The sequence below is a fragment of the Eriocheir sinensis genome, unplaced genomic scaffold (assembly GCF_024679095.1).
Source record: "Eriocheir sinensis breed Jianghai 21 unplaced genomic scaffold, ASM2467909v1 Scaffold800, whole genome shotgun sequence".
In the NCBI taxonomy this organism is placed as follows: domain Eukaryota; kingdom Metazoa; phylum Arthropoda; class Malacostraca; order Decapoda; family Varunidae; genus Eriocheir; species Eriocheir sinensis.
In genome coordinates, this window is record NW_026112166.1 from 85027 (window position 1) to 104199 (window position 19173).

The 19173-nt window shown below is 43.3% G+C and overlaps 1 protein-coding gene and 1 long non-coding RNA gene across 6 annotated transcripts in view; both read right to left on the reverse strand.

Moving 5' to 3' along the window:
* The window catches only part of LOC126994480 (alpha-N-acetylglucosaminidase-like), a 59605-nt gene extending 49709 nt beyond the window's left edge, over nt 1-9896 (reverse strand). For 2 of the 5 annotated variants that reach the window (XR_007749197.1, XM_050853797.1), the window contains exons 1-5: nt 9678-9895; nt 8305-8542; nt 7040-7115; nt 5226-5353; nt 1459-1646 (exon numbers count right to left, since the gene is read on the reverse strand). Coding sequence is in view for 1 of the 5 variants with exons in the window: in XM_050853797.1 (XP_050709754.1) it covers nt 1459-1646; nt 5226-5353; nt 7040-7115; nt 8305-8307 (395 nt within the window). In the remaining 4 variants the exon portion in view is untranslated. Of the gene's footprint in view, nt 1-1458; nt 1647-5225; nt 5354-7039; nt 7116-8299; nt 8543-9677 lie in introns of all 5 variants that reach the window. The other 3 variants (XR_007749199.1, XR_007749198.1, XR_007749200.1) reach the window with 3 other exon arrangements.
* A 7105-nt stretch (nt 9897-17001) lies between these two features.
* Nucleotides 17002-18365, reverse strand: LOC126994483 (uncharacterized). The gene is made up of 2 exons (XR_007749203.1): nt 17917-18365; nt 17002-17757 (listed from the first exon to the last, which is right to left on the reverse strand). It is a non-coding gene; the product is annotated as an uncharacterized LOC126994483 (long non-coding RNA).
* Nucleotides 18366-19173: the final 808 nt, after the last annotated feature.

Genomic DNA, 19173 nt, shown 5'->3' on the forward strand with positions numbered 1-19173 from the left:
GCCAAATTTGTGGCTTTACTGTGTAGCAGCGACGGGCCAAATTTGTGGCTTTACTGTGTAGCAGCGACGGGCCAAATTTGTGGCTTTACCGTGTAGCAGCGACGGGCCAAATTTGTGGCTTTACCGTGTAGCAGCGACGGGCCAAATTTGTGGCTTTACTGTGTAGCAGCGACGGGCCAAATTTGTGGCTTTACCGTGTAGCAGCAACGGGCCAAATTTGTGTCTTTACCGTGTAGCAGCGACGGGCCAAATTTGTGGCTTTACCGTGTAGCAGCGACGGGCCAAATTTGTGCCATGATATAAACCCCCAAAAATAGATGATACATAAACTGATCATAAATGCTTTGATATATATTATGAAATGGTTTGTGTGAGGGGTGATTTTTTCTCATTTTTCTCGCTTAGAGGGACCATTAAGAAACATGGTCCCCGCTGCTACCGGGTCAAATCTGCATTCTCTAGGAAGGCGAAGGTTACGGGGAGACCTGATCAAAGTTTATAAATGAATGAAGGGCTTTAATGAAGGGGATATTTGATTCACCTTACCGCACTATCCATGACTTTATCCAACCTCTTCTTGAATATCCTTATGGTATTGGCACTCACTACATGACTGCCAAGTCTGTTCCACTCATCCATGACTCTATTGGTAATCTGATTCTTGCCTATGTCTTTGTTGAATCTGAATTTAACTGAAGTCCATTGCTATGTGTCCTGTCTGGCTCTTTTAACAACCAAAACCCTATCAATATCACTTTTATTAACCCAGTAGCAGCGGGGATCATGTTTCTTAATGGTCCCTCTAAGCGAGAAAAATGAGAAAAAATCACCCCTCACACAAACCATTTCATAATATATATCAAAGCATTTGTGATCAGATTATGTATCATCTATTTTGGGGGGTTTATATCATGGCACAAATTTGTCCTGTCGCTGCTACACGGTAAAGCCACAAATTTGGCCCATCGCTGCTACACGGTAAAGCCACAAATTTGGCCCGTTGCTTACTACGGTAAAAGCCACAAATTTGGCCCTTATCTGCTACACGGTAAAGCCACAAATTTGGCCCGTCGCTGCTACACGGTAAAGCCACAAATTTGGCCCGTCGCTGCTACACGGTAAAGCCACAAATTTGGCCCGTCGCTGCTACACGGTAAAGCCACAAATTTGTCCCGTCGCTGCTACACGGCAAAGCCACAAATTTGGCCCGTCACTGCTACACGGTAAAGCCACAAATTTGGCCCGTCACTGCTACACGGTAAAGCCACAAATTTGGCCCGTCACTGTTACACGGCAAAGCCACAAATTTGGCCCGTCGCTGCTACTGGGTTAAGCAAATCTCACGGAAGAGGAAGAAGAAGAAGAAGAAGAAAATGAAGAAGTAAAACAGGCAAAACTAGAGGCAGAAAGTAAAAAAACAAAAAATATATAAATTAAGAAAAAAAATCATATGAATACCTGTGTAAGATCTGCTTTTCAATGATCCCTTTTGGCCAGACAGCTGGTAACCTTCCCAAGAGATCAGCCTCCCATGAGACCGAGGCATGACACATATACTTCAGAAAGGTCATCACACCCTGGGCCGCAGAAACACCACTTCCAGCCCACACTCGTACTGGCTGGCCCGCAACGCCTTCCCCAATAACCTGCAACAAGGAGGAAAAAGAGAGTTTGGTTTACTCGGCGCAACATCTGTGGTCATATGCCGGAGGGAGACAGAAGGGGAAGGTATTATAGAAGGGAACAGACCCCAGGAGACGGGACACAACCCCCGATTAATACCTGGTACCCATTCACTGCTGGGTGGACAGGGGCGTAGGGTATCGGAAAAGCCGCTCAAATTTTTCCACTCCGCCCGGGAATCGAACCCAGGCTCTCTCGATTGTGAGCCGAGCGTGCTAACCACTGCACCACGAAGCCCCCTGCAACAAGGAGGTGAGTGTATTTTATTGAATATACTTGAAGACTTGATATTAGACTACACAAACATATGAAAATTAAGGTTGATATTATGAGATACTTTTGGTTCTCACATCAGCTATTTCTAAAGGTCAGAGAGGGGGTCAGTCGGGTTCTAATGAGTGTTTCTTCAGGTTCACGGTACAGAGGAAGGGTCAAACTACCACCAGGGTCATAAAACTACCCCTGGAAATGCTCACAACTCCTACGAAAGCCTTGTCAAATATGTGTTCTTGGGCGCCAAAATGTTAGGTTCGTATATAAGACACTTTCACTTCTAACATCAACTATTTGTAAAGGTCAAAGAGGGGGTCAGTCAAGTTCTAATGAGTGTTTCTTTAGGTTCATGGTACAGGGGAAGGGTCAAACTACCACCAGGGTCATAAAACTGCCCCTGGAAACGCCCACAACTCCAACGAAAGCCTTGTCAAATATGTGTTCTTGGGCGCCAAAATGTTAGGTTCGTATCATAAGACACTTTCGGTTCTAACATCAACTATTTCTAAAGGTCAAAGAGGGGGTCAGTCGGGTTCTAATGAGTGTTTCTTCAGGTTCACGGTACAGAGGAAGGGTCACACTACCACCAGGGTCATAAAACTACTCCTGGAAATGCTCACAACTCCAACGAAAGCCTTGTCAAATATGTGTTCTTGGGCGCCAAAATGTTATGTTCGTATATAAGACACTTTCGCTTCTAACTTCAACTATTTCTAAAGGTCAAAGAGGGGGTCAGTCGAGTTCTAATGAGTGTTTCTTCAGGTTCACGGTACAGAAGAAGAGTCAAACTACCACCAGGGTCATAAAACTGCCCCTGGAAATGCTCACAACTCCTAGGAAAGCCTTGTCAAATGTGTGTTTCCTTAGGTTCACGGTACAGAGGAAGGGTCAAACTACCACCAGGGTCATAAAACTACCCCTGGAAATGCCCACAACTCCTACGAAAGTCTTGTCAAATATGTGAACTTGGGCGACGAAACATTTAGTAATACGACCCTAATATTCATTTCGAGGACACACACCAAGGAGTAAAAAAAAGTGTAAATATAAAAAAGAGAATGAATGAGGAGACAAAATTTTAATAAAGGAATTAATGGAGGAAGCAAAACTGGATAAAGAAGAAAATGCCAATGGAGGAAAAGGAATTTTATTTTTGGGGGGAGCAATGGACAGCAGAATAAAATAAGTGTTATATATAAGGAACAGAGAGTAGGTAGGTAGACACTTGGGTTGGGTAGGCGGTGGCTGAGTGGTAGCGTGCTGGGCCCACATTCCCCACGCTACCACCTGGGATTTTTCAGTCACCGCCGAGTGGCTTAAAACTACCCACATGCTGTCCTGAAGACCACCCATCAACCCGGACTCTAGCGGAAACCGTCCAAGTGAATCAAGGAGTTCCGGGGGGCAGCATAAGCCAAGAGAAGATGGCGCCACTATAAACACTTGGGCTAGGGCCGAATACCATCCAGGCCCCTCAAGCAATCCTACCAGCACTATAGGCTATGGGGATAAGCCACTTCTGGAGAGGCATATACAGGAGGCAAGGGGGGTATGCAAGCCTGTCAGTGACCCTCCCATGTCCTGGCTCTCCATTTCCCTATTGTCTCACTAAAGGGGCTGTTCCGTGGATCTTCAGTCAAACCACGATTTCCGCTGGTGTGGTTCTCAATTGTTTGTCGTTATTGCTGATGATGATGATGGTGAGTAATAACATCGTCCTTCAGTGAAATCTACCGTAGCTTTGGAAGATCGTGGACACGCCAGAAAACCTCGGAAATATGAGAACCACGCCAGCGGAAATCGTGGTTTGACTGAAGATCCACGGAAAATTTGCCCAGTGTGATAGCCCCTTGACACCAGAGTAGTTCAGCATGCCCTCTAAAGTCAAATTCTCTTACTTCCGATACAATATTACATACATGCAACACACCATTTCCTCAAAATTTATCTGAACTTATTCCGGCAAAAAAGAACTGCCTTAAAGTCCCCATCTGAGGAGTCCTGAAGAGAACCACAAATGTCGTCTGGTCGGCCCACTCTTCTTCTGGTATCAAACTAAAAATGTTGATACCAGTGAAGGTCTTATCCGTCTCTCTGAACCATTTGTATCTATTGAAGGATAAAACGATTAGGAGGTTTTACAGTTGAAGCTCTGTGATGCATTATACACTGGGTTTTCGATATAGAGTTTGATATACGTGAATTCGCTCATATGTGACTAACCTAAATGTGCCAAGTATTTGTTTTATGCGAGAAAACTTTGCTATTATGCGAGTATCGGCGCTGGTGTTACTGGTTGGTGAGGTATGGTGCGGCAGCGGGTGCAAGTGTTTTTCCGCACTTTCCTCGCCTATAATCAACCTCTTCCTCCGTCTGATCCTAAAGTTAATCCTCAGGTAGCTAATTATCAGCTTACGTCTGTACTAATGTGGTTTATTGTTGCTTTTGTGCTTTATTATTGTGAAACGGTGCCGGAATAAATAGAGGGTTTGAAAACGTGTCGTGGAACATAACCCCCTATGATTAATGGGATGGTAGGTTCGATATATATGAATTCACATTATGCGAGCTTTTTGCAGAACATAACCCTGGCATATAGAGAATACCTGGTGTACATAAAATTTTGGGGCATTAGCTCAAATTACTCAGGTATTTCTCCCCCAGGTGATCCAGTGAAGCTTGCCGTGAGAATGTATAGAAAGTATCGTCCACTGTTCACGAAAAGAAAGCTAATGACAGTATATGAAGTTAGTTATGAAAGCTGAAGAATAAGGAAATTGGGAGGGATTAAACCATACACATTTGCCGGAGTAAATAGTTAGAGGGTTTGAAAATGGGGATGATGGGTTCGATATATATGAATTCACATTATGCGAGCTTTTTGCAGAACATAACCCTCACATATAACAAATACCTGGTGTACATAAAATTTTTGGGCATTAGTTCAAATTACTCAGGTATTTCTCCCCCAGGTGATCCAGTGAAGCTTGCCGGGAGAATGTATAACAAGTACCGTCCACTGTGCACCAGAAGAAAGTTAATGAAACAGTATATGAAGTTAGTTATGAAAGCTGAAGAATAAGGAAATTGGGAGGGATTAAACCATACACATTTGCCGGAGTAAATAGTTAGAGGGTTTGAAAACGGGGATGATAGGTTTGGTATATACGAATTTACATTATGCGAGCTTTTTGCAGAACATAACCCTGGCATATAGAGAATACCTGGTGTAAATCAATACTGGGAAAATTTCTGCAGCTTCTTCTTACCTTAAAATAATCACTTTCTGTTCCTCTTCTTATCTCCACTATAAATTCTCTACTCCTCTCGTGAAGAAGACGGCCGAGGAGCCCATCTACGGCTGTTTTCATAACACTAGTTGGGGTTAGACTGGAACCTGCAATCAAAGGTATATTCAGTTAAGTTAAGAGAACACATCCTGAGACGTGCACTGAACTTTGAGGCAGAGGGCAGACGACCAGCAGGAAGGCCAAGGAAGATGTGGAGAAAGGTGGAGGAGGAAGATATGAGGAGGCTGACCGTCACGGAAGAAATGGCTGTGGACTGGCAATGGTGGAGGAGGCTTATGTCCCGTCCAACCCCACCACCATAGGGAATACATGGAGGTTAAACAATGATGATGATGATGATGATGATAAGGGTTTGCTAGGATTTCAAAACACCCTGAGGCTTCTATATCTGTATCATCCACTATCATCTTCTATATATGTATCATCCACTATCATCTTCTATACATGTATCATCCACTATCATCTTCTATATATGTATCATCCACTAGTTTTGAGTGAATCTTGCAATATTTTTCTCAAGAATTTTTTTTTTCACTCTTTTGCAAAAATATTGAAGATGACCTCCATTTTTGCAAACACTTTTTTGTGATTTACACATTGAAGACTTTATAACCTACCAAGATTGTTAACCTGGTAGCAGTGACGGGCCAGATTTGTGGCTTTACCGTGTAGCAGCGACGGGTCAAATTTGCGGCTTTACCATGTAGCAGGGACGGGCCAAATTTGTGGCTTTACCGTGTAGCAGCGATGGGCCAAATTTGTGGCTTTACTGTGTAGCAGCGACGGGCCAAATTTGTGGCTTTACCGTGTAGCAGCAACAGGCCAAATTTGTGGCTTTACCGTGTAGCAGTGACGGGCCAAATTTGTGGCTTTACCGTGTAGCAGCGATGGGCCAAATTTGTGGCTTTATCGTGTAGCAGCGACGGGCCAAATTTGTGGCTTTACCGTGTAGCAGCGACGGGCCAAATTTTTGCCATGATATAAGCCCCAAAAACAGATGATGCATAAACTGATCACAAATGCGTTGATATATATTATGAAATGGTTTGCGTGAGTGATGATTCTTCCTCAATATTTTACTTAGAGGGGCCTTTAACCTAACCTAACCTAAGTAACATGACCCCAGCAGCTACCGGGTTAATCTTCTCAGCATCCTCAATGAAAATGCCTTGCCAATGTATCAGTCTTCCAATTACAACTGAACATGTAGAGCAAATAAAGAATTTTTTAAGGGAATATAAATGATTCATGTTCTGTAGTTAGGAGACTTTTATGACTTTTATGACTATATGTGCACTGAAGGGCATTGATCATTGATAGATTATAAACCCTGGGAGTGTCTTTCTCTTAACCCTCGGTGGCTGAATGGATAGTGTGATGGCGCCGCGTTCAGGAAGACACGAGTTCAATCCCCGCCCGGTGCCACCAAGCTGGGATTTTTCAGCCGCCGCCGAGTGGCTTAAAACTACCCACATGCTGTCCAGAAGACCACCCATCAACCCGGACTCTAGATTCTAGGATTAAAGATGAGCTCCGGGAGGGCAGCATGAGCCAATGCAAGATGGCGCCACTATAAACACTCGCCTGCGCCAGAATGGGCTGGGCCGACCATCAGGCCCCACCGGGAAGAAGCCTTGGGCCGACCATCAGGATCCACCGGGAAGAAGCCTACTGGTGCAATAGGCCACGACGTAAAAAATAAATAAATAAATAAATAAATAAATTAAAAAATCAGGGTCACATGCACATAGGAAAACGTTCTTGTAACTTACCATTTAGCTTTTCCTGAGTGACACCTTCCACGCAGACGGCAAACAACACAACGAAGCCCCAACATTTTGAACCAATCTGAAAATAATAACAGAAAAGAATAATTGTGTAAATAAAGAACAATGAAAAATAATAGTACTAAAAATAGATGATAAAATTAATATTCATATAATGCAGGGAAATTTTCCGATCACATGGTTGGCTGTGTCTTTTCTGTATTGTCTGCAAGGCTGAAACCTAAACAGTACATCCTTGTTATGGTAGTGCTTCTCGGGTGCCTCTCCAGAGATTAGATGTTAACCCCTTCACTACTGGCGGGCCAAAACAGCGCCCCACACAGATACAATCACTTATTGGCCCCTATCAAAATGGTGCTGCCTCAGAGTGCCGTCATCGGGGGATTTATTTAGAAAAAGACATATTTTCGCCTTAAGTAGAGCATAAAAAAGCTTCATTTCAGGTAGAGTATCATTGCAATACATACCTGTTTTTACCCCACAATTTCCCTGGTCTTCATGGCTCTCCCCACTACCAGGTGTTTTAAGTTTGTGGAGAGGAGTGGAGAGGAGTAATATCTGTTATCTCTCATCATCCCTTGTAGATGCAGTATAAAACTAGAGTAGTACAACAGTATGTAAGACCTTGGAAAGATTATTATTCTCGTGGGGGGAATACTGGAGGCGCGTACCGACTCTCCATATTCACGAAGCATTTAGTGAGAAACAGTACTGGTAAGATGTGACGAGGAGCACGCTGAGATCAATCATAAAAAGTGTCAACCACAGGAGTGAGGTTTGCGTAAGACGTGTTATACCATATCGTCACCTCCGTAAACAAACCCCCTAAGTCAAGAACAGTCAGTATCTTATGTGGCTTAAGATTTACGCAGGAATAAAAAGGTCAATTCACTTTCAAGAGGAGGGTATCAGGACACCTCTCCTCCTGAATTTGACCTTGCTTTTGGCCACCTCTTCTGATTCTTTTATGGGAGCAGCGATTAGCAGGGTTTTTTTTTTATTATTGTTTTTTTGTGCCCTTGAGCTGCCTCCTTTGTTATAAAAAAAAAAATAAATAAATAAATAAAAATCTATCACCAGAAAAACAAAAACCACGTGAAAAAATCATTGGTTGGGTGACACCGTAAATTGTCCTGAAAGATTGATGTAAACAAAAACCTGAAAATCACTGAAATATGACTTGGGCAATTATTTTACGAGGGTGACGATATATTTTGAATTTGATAACTCGCCTAAAAATAGTACCTTACCATGTCCCGCGGCCACTCTCAATGCGATCTGGATGACCTTCGTTTGCTGAAGTAAATAATAGATTGTTTGGGTACACTTAACACGGGACAATTTTCTTCTTCTTGGGTGTTTTTACGTTCCCGGTAAGTCCAGTCCAGTCCAGTAGTAGGCGTGGGATTGCCTTGGTAATGGCTCCCACTTATGTCTTATTCTTGATTGTTGATTGGGGTTTCAGAGGAAGAGTGAGGAGTGTCCGTGCTGTGGAGCAGAAGAAGAAACATTAGAACATTTTCTGCTGGACGGTGAAGAATATACAGAAATAAGACGAAACCAAAACTTATACAGAACACAGACAACCAAAACAGAGACTACTTAATAGCCGATATACTAGTGTTTCAACCATTAACTCTGGAAGAAGTTGAGGACAGAAAAAACTATATCACGACAATATGGAACAGAAGAAAAAAGAAAACTACTACTTAATAGCCAATATACTAGAGTTTCAGGTAATAATTCAGGAGATGTGGGCTCTCGAATTTCCAGGCACAAACTATTTTTTTCTAGGTAAAATGTGGTGCTTTTTCAAGTGGAGATAGTCTTTTTTTCCGGAAACTATTAGGAAAGGGGCTATTTCAATTTTCTTGATCAAGTCACAATCCTAATATTTACGGAAAAACCATCTCCACATGAAAAACACCACAAATTACCCAGAAAAAATAGTTTGCTTACAACCTAACCCAATCCTAACCTAACCTAACCTAACCTAACCTATCCTAACCTAACCTATCCTAACCTAACCTAACCTAACCTATCCTAACCTAACCTATCCTAACCTATCCTAACCTAACCTAACCTAACCTATCCTAACCTAACCTATCCTAACCTAACCTAACCTAACCTAACCTAACCTAACCTAACCTAACCTAACCAGCCCAAGGCCGTGGCACTGCTTCTGCGACAATCAGTCATGCGCGGTATGTGATAAAGGGAGGGTGTATGTCTCTCGGGGTCCAGGAATAATTTTTTTTTTATGTATTTATTTTTCATATTTTTTATGGTTTCCGGAAGTGAACAGGGTCTACACTATATACTGATACAGAAATAATGCAGAAAACGTGAGTATTAACGGCGGTAGAGAGAGCCTCCTGAATATTATCCGAGTTTCAACCATTAACTCTGGAAGAAGTTGACAGAAAAAACTATACCACGACAATATGGAACGAAAGAAAAAAAGAAAACTGAACAAAACCAAAAGACAAGAACGCCAATCAACAATCAAGACATAAGTGGGAACTGTTACAAAGGCAATCCCACGCCTACTACTGGACTGGACTGTTGTTGTCTTTCAGTTTTGTTCAGTTTTCCTTTTTCTTCTATAGGGGGGGGCGCTGACCTCCTGAGCGGGTTGTCACCTCAGTTTGCCGTCCGGAAAGCCTCTCGCAGGAGTCGCTGGGCTTTTCGTGGACTGTTTAGTGACCACAGTGCAGTTTTCCACGACGTCTGCACCTTGAATGGAAAACACAGCCTTGGAGACCCGGTTAATCTTCTCCGTGTACCAAATCGAGGGAGTGTGGGGCAATGTTTACATGGGCCGCTCTTGCTCTTGCTCTTGCTGTACAGGCCGGATTATCGTACTCAGAGCCGCGTATATACCTGTTTCTGGCCCATAACTGCAGCCAAGAAACACCAGTAATTAACCATTTAAACGATAACTATATATAAAGGCAGTTATTTGGGTAATGAATGCAGTTTTTGGGTCGGAAATTGGAAAACATGAGGCAGAGTACGACAATCTGGCAACGTTATGTAGACATGTGACCCGTTGGAGAGTCAGCCTTCATATCGGCCGCTCTTGCTCTTGCTCTTGCTGTACAGGCCGGATTATCGTACTCAGAGCCGCGTATATACCTGTTTCTGGCCCATAACTGCAGCCAAGAAACAATAATTAACCGTTTAAACGATAACTATACATGAGGGCAGTTATTTGGGTAATGAATGCAGTTTTTGGGTCGGAAATTGGAAAACATGAGGCAGAGTACGACAATCTGGCAACGTTATGTAGATATGTGACCCGTTGGAGAGTCAGCCTTCATATCGGCTTGTATAAATAAAACAAAACAAGCAGTATCCATTACAAATCTTCCAATTCCCTATTTTTTGCACACCACATATTTACCAGAACACTATTCATGGCTTCTATAATTCTATCATTTGCTTCACTCAATCCCAGCCGCTCTTGCTCTTGCTCTTGCTGTACAGGCCGGATTATCGTACTCAGAGCCATGTATATACCTGTTTCTGGCCCATAACTGCAGCCAAGAAACAATAATTAACCATTTAAACGATAACTATATATAAAGGCAGTTATTTGGGTAATGAATGCAGTTTTTGGGTCGGAAATTGGAAAACATGAGGCAGAGTACGACAATCTGGCAACGTTATGTAGACATGTGACCCGTTCGAGAGTCAGCCTTCGTATCGGCACAACCTGTAAAAATAAAACAAAACAAGCAGTCTCCATTACAAATCATCCTATTCCTTATTTCTTACACACTACATCTTTTCCAGAACACTTTTCATGGTTACTATAATTCTCCCATTTGCTTCAACATTTATCCCAGCAACAGCATCCAGCCATTCCCTCTCCGTTCTTGCAATCCTCCCATTTCCCCAGAGCTGGGCACTTCCGTACCTCTGTCCGCACCTCCGCTCCTCCGGACCTGCGGACCTTTAAACGAGGTGCGGAGGTCCGAAGTGCGGAAAGTTTTTCAAAAGTGCGGAAGTAACAGGTGCGGAACGGCAGTATTTTAAGTCCGTACCTCCGCACCTGAGGTTTTCAAGGATAAAAAAAATGAAAACGACAAACAGTCCGCGCTCTGCAGTAATACTTCCGAGCCCGGATTCATCAATCTTACCAACCACGCCTCCGGTATCTCTCACATTTGCCGGAGCGCTACCAGAGCTGCGGCATCTTTCAAACACGGGATTCATCAACGGCATGGTAACGCTCCGGTAACTCGCACCCTAGCAACGATTGGTTGGGCTGGACAGCCAATCACGTGCGACCTTTGATGCTGTATTTCAGCTTTCACGTGTCGTTTGTTTACTAATACGCAGACTTCAAAATCAAGACATGTGTATTGTACAGGCGTAAACACTGCCTTAAAACAAATAATTAGCGTGGTGATCCCTCAATTAGATGCGTTTTTTACGAATGAATGCACGTTACTTGTATATTTATCCTTGAAATAAAAATATACTCGCTTATGTAGCCTAGCAATATTCTGAACATTTTTGTATGTTACCTTCATAGTTTTCCGTCGCCAATGCCAGCTGCGTGCCTCGCTATCACAAGATTGGGTATTATTCTAATGTTTGCCCATACTCACCCCTCGCAACCAAAATTGTCTAGGGGGCCATTGTCATCACGCTTCACTGGTGCAGCCAAGCAATGGGTGTGGGCGTGGGAAGCTGTGGCTGCTGAGGTGAATGGCGAGATCGAGTGGCTTCGTGAGTAGTGTGGAGGAGGTCAGAGCAAAATTTTACGACATTAAACTCCACAGCAAGAATATTGGAGACTTGAGACGGGAGGTGACTGTCACAGACAGAACACTATTCCCTCTGCAGTGTTTTAACAAGTAGGGAAAAGTCATGTGGGTGGACAGTTCCACAGACTTACATACTATAGAGTGCGGCCTGCAAGTGAAGCCGCCTGAGGCCATGCACGGGTCTGCCCAGTTCATCCCAAACCGACGACTTCACACACCTCACTCCCACCCCGTTTCCTGACCCCAACATTCATTTTTGAGAAAAATGGAAACCACCATCATCTTCCTGAGAAAATTCTGCATCACACTAGCATAAAATTGTAACAATAATGTGTAAATACACATACGAAAATCAAAGTTAAATGAATAGGGAGTAAACATTTTCTTGCATTTATTTCTCTTCAACTCCTTCGTACTCAGCTGGTTTTCGTCACATCGCTTATATAAGCCCAGATCCTAAATCTGCATGCTTTTCTGCTTCTGATGGTGTAGGACACGTTACGAGGTAAAAAATGCATAGGCTCAAAATCGCCTCCGAACATGAGCCGCGGCAGTGTCTACCCACTTACCACGCCTGCGGTAACTCAGTTACGGGTGCTCGGAGCCGCGGTAACTTTTGGCCTTACCACGGCTCCGGTAAGTGGTTGATGAATGCCGATTTACCGGGTGGGCGGAGATACCGCGAGACTTACCAGACAGAGGTCCGGTAAATGGTTTGATGAATCCCGCCCCCGGTCGTTTACGCGGTCTGTGCTGCAGGGCATGTTTTCCCGCCACTTGAGTGACGTCACTCATTCAGATTTACGGCCCGGTTCAAAATATACCGTTTGTCGTCCGTCTTAAAGGAAGTGCGTCATCAATGACAACACCACGTGCACGGATAGCAAGAACCCAAGGTGTTGGTTTCCTTACGTCGAGACACACGTGTCCTGTTGCCATATTGTACAAAACTGGGAATGAAAGAAACGGTCACATTATCAAAACAATGTCGCTTACATTACCACTTTTAATTACTGCGTATCAACCTTTATATTGGAAGAAAAAGGACTTCATAGCTATCATTATCAGAGCAGTGAACTGGCGTATGGTGAAGGTATGGCAACAGTCTCACAGATTTAAAACATGATAATTTAAATTTAGACAAGATTTAAATTTAAAAGCACAAGGTATGACGGTGACGTCACTGATGACGTACGCTCTTGCATGAGTAACTGATGACCTTGCCTTGTATTTCTTTTTTTTAAGGTACGGACTAGATTTTTCAGGCGCGCTTTAATAGTTTTGGGTACGGTACCGGAGGTGCGGAGGTGCGGTACCGGAACCAGTGAAAAAATTTTAGGCGCGGAAGTACAGGTACGGACTATAATATGTGTTTCGAGGTGCGGAGGAGCGGTACCGGACTACCCGATATCCAGTAACGCGCCCAGCTCTGCATTTCCCATCAGTGCCACGTATACCTCATCATCTCCGTCCTTTCTCTCCTCCTTCTTCTTCTTTTAACCTGTAACGCTTTGTATCGCTTCCTATGTCCTCCTCTCTCGTTCCTCCTTATTCACTGCCTTCCTTAAATTTTAGTGTTATGTTATTTTCTAAATTGAAATAGTCACTTATCTTCCCTTATTCAGACATTTGTGCCCTTTTTCCAGCACTACGCGAGGAACTCTTTCTAGCCCACTCCTCTCTGCCTATTACCATCACTACTCCTGCCACTAACTCCGCTCCGCTCGGAGAGAAAATTGTCTTACAGGTTAAAGAAAGAGCAAAGCACGCCCGAAAACATTAGACTTTACAATGATGCCAGGCGACGAGTAAACAGATTAGTGCATCAGGCAAAGCGTAGATATGAAGAAAATATTGCAGCCAACTGTAAAAATAATCCGAAATCCTTCTTCAGTTACATAAACAACAGGAAGGCGATCAGAAGTGGAATTGGACCTTTAACAAACAGCGACGGTGCACTAGTGACTGACAGCCAACACATTGCAAACCTATTAAACAATTACTTTTTCTCGGTGTTTAATACTAACAGTCCTCCCGCCACCACCACCAACACCAGTACTAATGTAAATCCCGAGCATGCATTGTCTAACTTTGAAATAAAACCCGATGAAGTCCTCAAAGCCCTCAAATCACTTAAAACAAATAGAAGTCCTGGACCTGACAAAGTATATCCAACTCTGCTGAAAGAAACAAAGAGCGAAATACTCTCCTCCCTCACAACCGTATTCAATATGTCCTTGCAACAAGGCATCGTCCCTTCAGATTGGAAAAAGGCTAACGTGACACCGATTTTTAAGAAAGGAGACAAAAAAGTACCAGGTAATTACAGGCCCATTAGTCTAACTTCGGTTGTAGGTAAGCTACTTGAGGGCATAATTAGAGACAAAATTGTGAATTACCTTGAAAGCCACTCATTAATTGGGGACTCACAACATGGTTTCCGAAACAAAAGATCCTGCCTATCAAACCTATTAACCTTTTATAACGACCTCTTCACTATTTATGACGTAACCAAATCACTGGACGTAGTCTATCTTGATTTCCAGAAAGCGTTTGATAAAGTCCCGCATCATAAATTACTTTACAAATTAAAGCAAATAGGTATTGACGGTCAAGTAAACCAATGGATCGCGAATTGGTTGAGCAACAGACAACAAAGAGTAGTGATTGACGGATTTAACTCAGAGTGGGCGCCGGTCACTAGTGGCGTCCCTCAGGGCTCGGTTCTTGGCCCAGTGCTCTTCATTATTTATATCAACGACGTGGATGTTGGACTCAATAACCGCATCAGTAAATTTGCAGACGACACAAAGATTGGTAACTCGGTTCTCACTGACGAAGACAGGCAAAGCCTCCAAGAGGATTTGCACAAAATTTCAGCTTGGTCGGATAGATGGGAGATGCCCTTTAACGTAGACAAGTGCCAGGTCCTTCAAGTTGGAACGAGGAATAAGAAGTTCGATTACGAAATGCGCGGCGTTAAACTCAAAAGCGTTCAATGCGTCAAGGACTTGGGGGTCAAAATCGCGTCAAACCTCAAATTCTCACAGCAATGCATCGATGCAGCAAATAAAGCGAACAGAATGTTGGGCTTCATTAAAAGAAACTTTTTATTCAAGAATAAAGATGTAATACTCCCGCTCTACAACAGTTTAGTCAGACCCCACTTGGAATATGCGGTACAGTTTTGGTCTCCCCACCATGCAAAGGATATTGCTAAATTAGAAGGTGTTCATGAAGCGTCGGGCAACGAAAATGATCCCTTCCTTGCGCAACAAATCCTACGAAGAAAGGCTTTCTACCCTTAACATGTTCTCTCTTGAGAAACGTCGCCTCCGAGGAAAACTGATCGAATGTTTTAAAATACTTAATGGTTTCACGAATATAGACAGATTAACATTGTTTCTGATCGATGACACTTTGCGCACGAGGAACAATGGCGTAAAACTCAGATGTAGACAAGTAAATTCAGACTGCACCAAATTTTTCTTCACCAACGTTGTAATGCGAGAATGGAATAAGCTTCCACCATCAGTGGTCCAGTGCAACACGACTGACTCCTTCAAAAAAAAGCTCGACCGTCACTTCCTTCAACGTAATATTAACTAGAGTAGAAATGCAACGTTTTGGAGTCTTCTGATTAATGTAAAATCACTTAGGTTTAAGGACAGACCACCAAGTCTGGACCATGGGGTCTGTGTGGTCTGATTTTCTATGTAAATCTATGTAAATCTGCCTCTCCTACAAGTACGTCATTCATTCACGCGGTGTCAATGGATGCTGATGATGATGATGATGACGTTGGGTCGGAGGCTCTGCTTTTGCAACGGCGATTTCTGAACCAATTGAAGACTGTCCTGAACGATGTTTGGAAAATGTCTTCTCCTAAATTGAAGGTTATTTTTGTTTCTTGGAGGTATTTCTTAGTGCCCGTGAAACTGAATCGATCGAGGCCTGTTACCAGCTTAGTCCGTGAACGTCAACCTCGGCTATACGTGGAGTGTTTAATTAAAGTGTTTGGTTGAGAGAGAGAGAGAGAGAGAGAGAGAGAGAGAGAGAGAGAGAGAGAGAGAGAGAGAGAGAGAGAGAGAGAGAGAGAGAGAGAGAGAGAGAGAGAGAGAGAGAGAGAGAGAGAGAGAGAGAGAGAGAGAGAGAGAGAGAGAGAGAGAGAGACCCCAGCCCCCGCTCATCGACATATATGTACTCATTTGCAATATGTAAGATGTAAAAAATAAAGAGAGAGAGAGAGAGAGAGAGAGAGAGAGAGAGAGAGAGAGAGAGAGAGAGAGAGAGAGAGAGAGAGAGAGAGAGAGAGAGAGAGAGAGAGAGAGAGAGAGAGAGAGAGAGAGAGAGAGAGAGAGAGAGAGAGAGAGAGAGATTTACATAGATTTACATAGAAAATCAGACCACACAGACCCCATGGTCCAGACTAGGTGGTCTGTCCTTAAACCTAAGTGATTTTACATTAATCAGATGGCTCCAAAACGTTACTTTTCTACTCTAGTTAATATTAAGTTCAAGGAAGTGACGGTCGAGCTTGTTTTTAAAGGAGTCAATTGTGTTACACTGGACCACTGATGGTGGGAGCTTATTCCAATCTCGCACTACAACGTTGGTGAAGAAAAATTTGGTGCAGTCTGAATTTACTTGTCTACATTTGAGTTTTGTGTCATTGTTCCTCGTTCGCAAAGTGTCATCGATCATAAACAATTTTGTTCTGTCTACATTCGTGAAACCATTAAGTATTTTAAAACATTCGATCAGTTTCCCTCGGAGGCGACGTTTCTCAAGAGAGAACATGTTAAGGGTGGAAAGCCTTTCTTCGTAGGATTTGTTGCGCAAGGAAGGGATCATTTTTGTTGCTCGACGCTGAACACCTAGTTTAGCAATGTCCTTTGCATGGTGGGGAGACCAAAACTGTACCGCATATTCCAAGTGGGGTCTGACTAAACTACTGTAGAGCGGAAGTAGAGAGAGAGAGAGAGAGAGAGAGAGAGAGAGAGAGAGAGAGAGAGAGAGAGAGAGAGAGAGAGAGAGAGAGAGAGAGAGAGAGAGAGAGAGAGAGAGAGAGAGAGAGAGAGAGAATATATCCTTTGACTTAATTATCCCCCTTTACAGTGAAAAAATAAAAATAAAAATAAATCATTCATGAATAAATAATAGAATACAAAGGCGAAGTAGTTTTATTTTTTGTTTACATACATTTGTGTACTTAAAACGAGTGTGTATACTTTTGATGTGTTGCTAAACCATAAAGTTTCACGCGGGTAACGAGAAGAACTTTCGCCCTAAATCTTTTCTCTCATCTCTCCGTTCACTTGATGGCGAAGAATCCTTACTTTTCCTCTTTAAAACGACCGGCGAGAGAGATACAGAATCCTCAGAGCGTCGTTGATTTGAATTATTGCTTGGAGTTTCGTCCTTTCTCACTGGAATGTTGAAGTCGTGTTCGTGGTTTGGGTTAGGTTCGGTGTCGTCGAGGGTGTCAGTGTAGTCTGGTATTGGTTCACCTACAGATGTCTTGTGAATGGCTCGTGACGCTTTTACTCTCTCCCACAGTAGTGAGAGCACTGCACCGAGGTAAGTCTCCAGATCGTTGAGCAAGGCCTCCTCCTTCGGTGTGATGCCGCCCTCGCTGGCCTCCGTCTCCACTATTGCACGGACGATTGGTATCAGGAATTTTCCCATCACCTCCACCTGTTTCCATTGCCCCTCATCCAGTCCTTCCGTTAGCTTGACGATGAGTGAAGTAATTTTAGGCAAGAGCGAAATTATTACGTTTGTCATTTTTTCAAAGCTAATTTCTCTTTGAATTCCGTCACTTGATGCCACTCGGGTTTGTGAGGAAGCTTCTGAAGGTGCTGCCGTCCCTCGGTGCGCCTCCCCGGCCAGAACCGCCACCGCCAGGAGAAACACTGGAGGAACCTGCAGGGAAAGACAAGTTTGTTCAAATTTTGTTGCTACCTATCTAGTATTGTGTCCTAATCGTATATATATATATATATATATATATATATATATATATATATATATATATATATATATATATATATATATATATGTACATTCACACAACATACACACCTTTTCCCAAAATTCAAAATGGCGCACAATAACACTGCCTCGAAGTCCTCGCCTGGGGGGGGGGGGAACACACATTCCCCCAGGGAGGACTCCCCTTGCGGCTGCCGACTTGGAAGGTGTCTTGATAACTCCTCGAACCTCTTTTTTTATCAATTTCTGCAACATTCGCGGTCTTCGTTCTAATTTTCATTCTGTGGAACACCATCTCTCCTCCTCTAAACCTCACCTTCTCTTCCTCACCGAAACACAGGTTTCTGAGGCTACTGACAGCAACCTCTACTCTGTTCCCTCCTACTATCTCTATCCTACATTTCAATCCAAAGCTGGATGTTGCGTCTATGTGCGCAACGATCGACATCACTCGCTCTCGTGCCCACGACCTTGACTCTTCTGAATTTTCCACCATCTGGCTAAGACTTCATTGTCATTCTATTACTAAATACATCTGTGCTGTTTATCTCTCACCTAACTCTACTAACTATGTAAAATCCTTTGACTACTTGAACTCTAGAGTGGAGCACATCTTGACCCACTCTCCCTTCGCTGAAATCTCCATTTTGGGAGATTTCAATATTCACCACCAGCTTTGGCTTTCATCCTCTTTCACTGACCAGCCTGGTGAACAAGCCTACAACTTTGCTCTCCTCAATGACCTAAAGCAGTTGGTTCAGCACCCTACACGTATTTCCGACCGTCTTGGAGACCTTCCCAACATACCTCTTCCTTACCTCGAACCCTTCTGCTTACTCTGTCAAACTGTTCTCTCCGTTGGGCTCCTCCGATCACAACCTTATTTCTGTATCCTGTCCTATCGCTCCTGTACAGCCTCTGGACCCACCGAAGAGACGATGCTTCTGGCATTTTGCTTCAGCTCGGTGGGACGACCTGAGGATGTACTTTTCCGATTTCCCGTGAAATAATTACTGCTTCCAGGAGCGAGACCCCTCTGTGTGAGCCCAGGGCATCACAGAGGTGATTGCAAATGTCTCTGGAATGGAAGCATACATTCCACGTACTTTTTCTACTCCTAAATAGCCTGGTTTATTCACGCTTGTTCTCGTGCTGTCAAAGATAGAGAGGCAGCTCAAAAAAGATGCCAGAGCCTTCGAACTCCCGCTAACCATGATCTTTACATTTCTGCCCGGAATCGTGCCAAATCTATTCTTCGATTTACCAAAACATCTTTTGTAAAATAGAAAATGTCAAAACCTTGCTTTTTCTAATTCTTCCCAGGATTTCTGGCATCTAGCCAAAAAC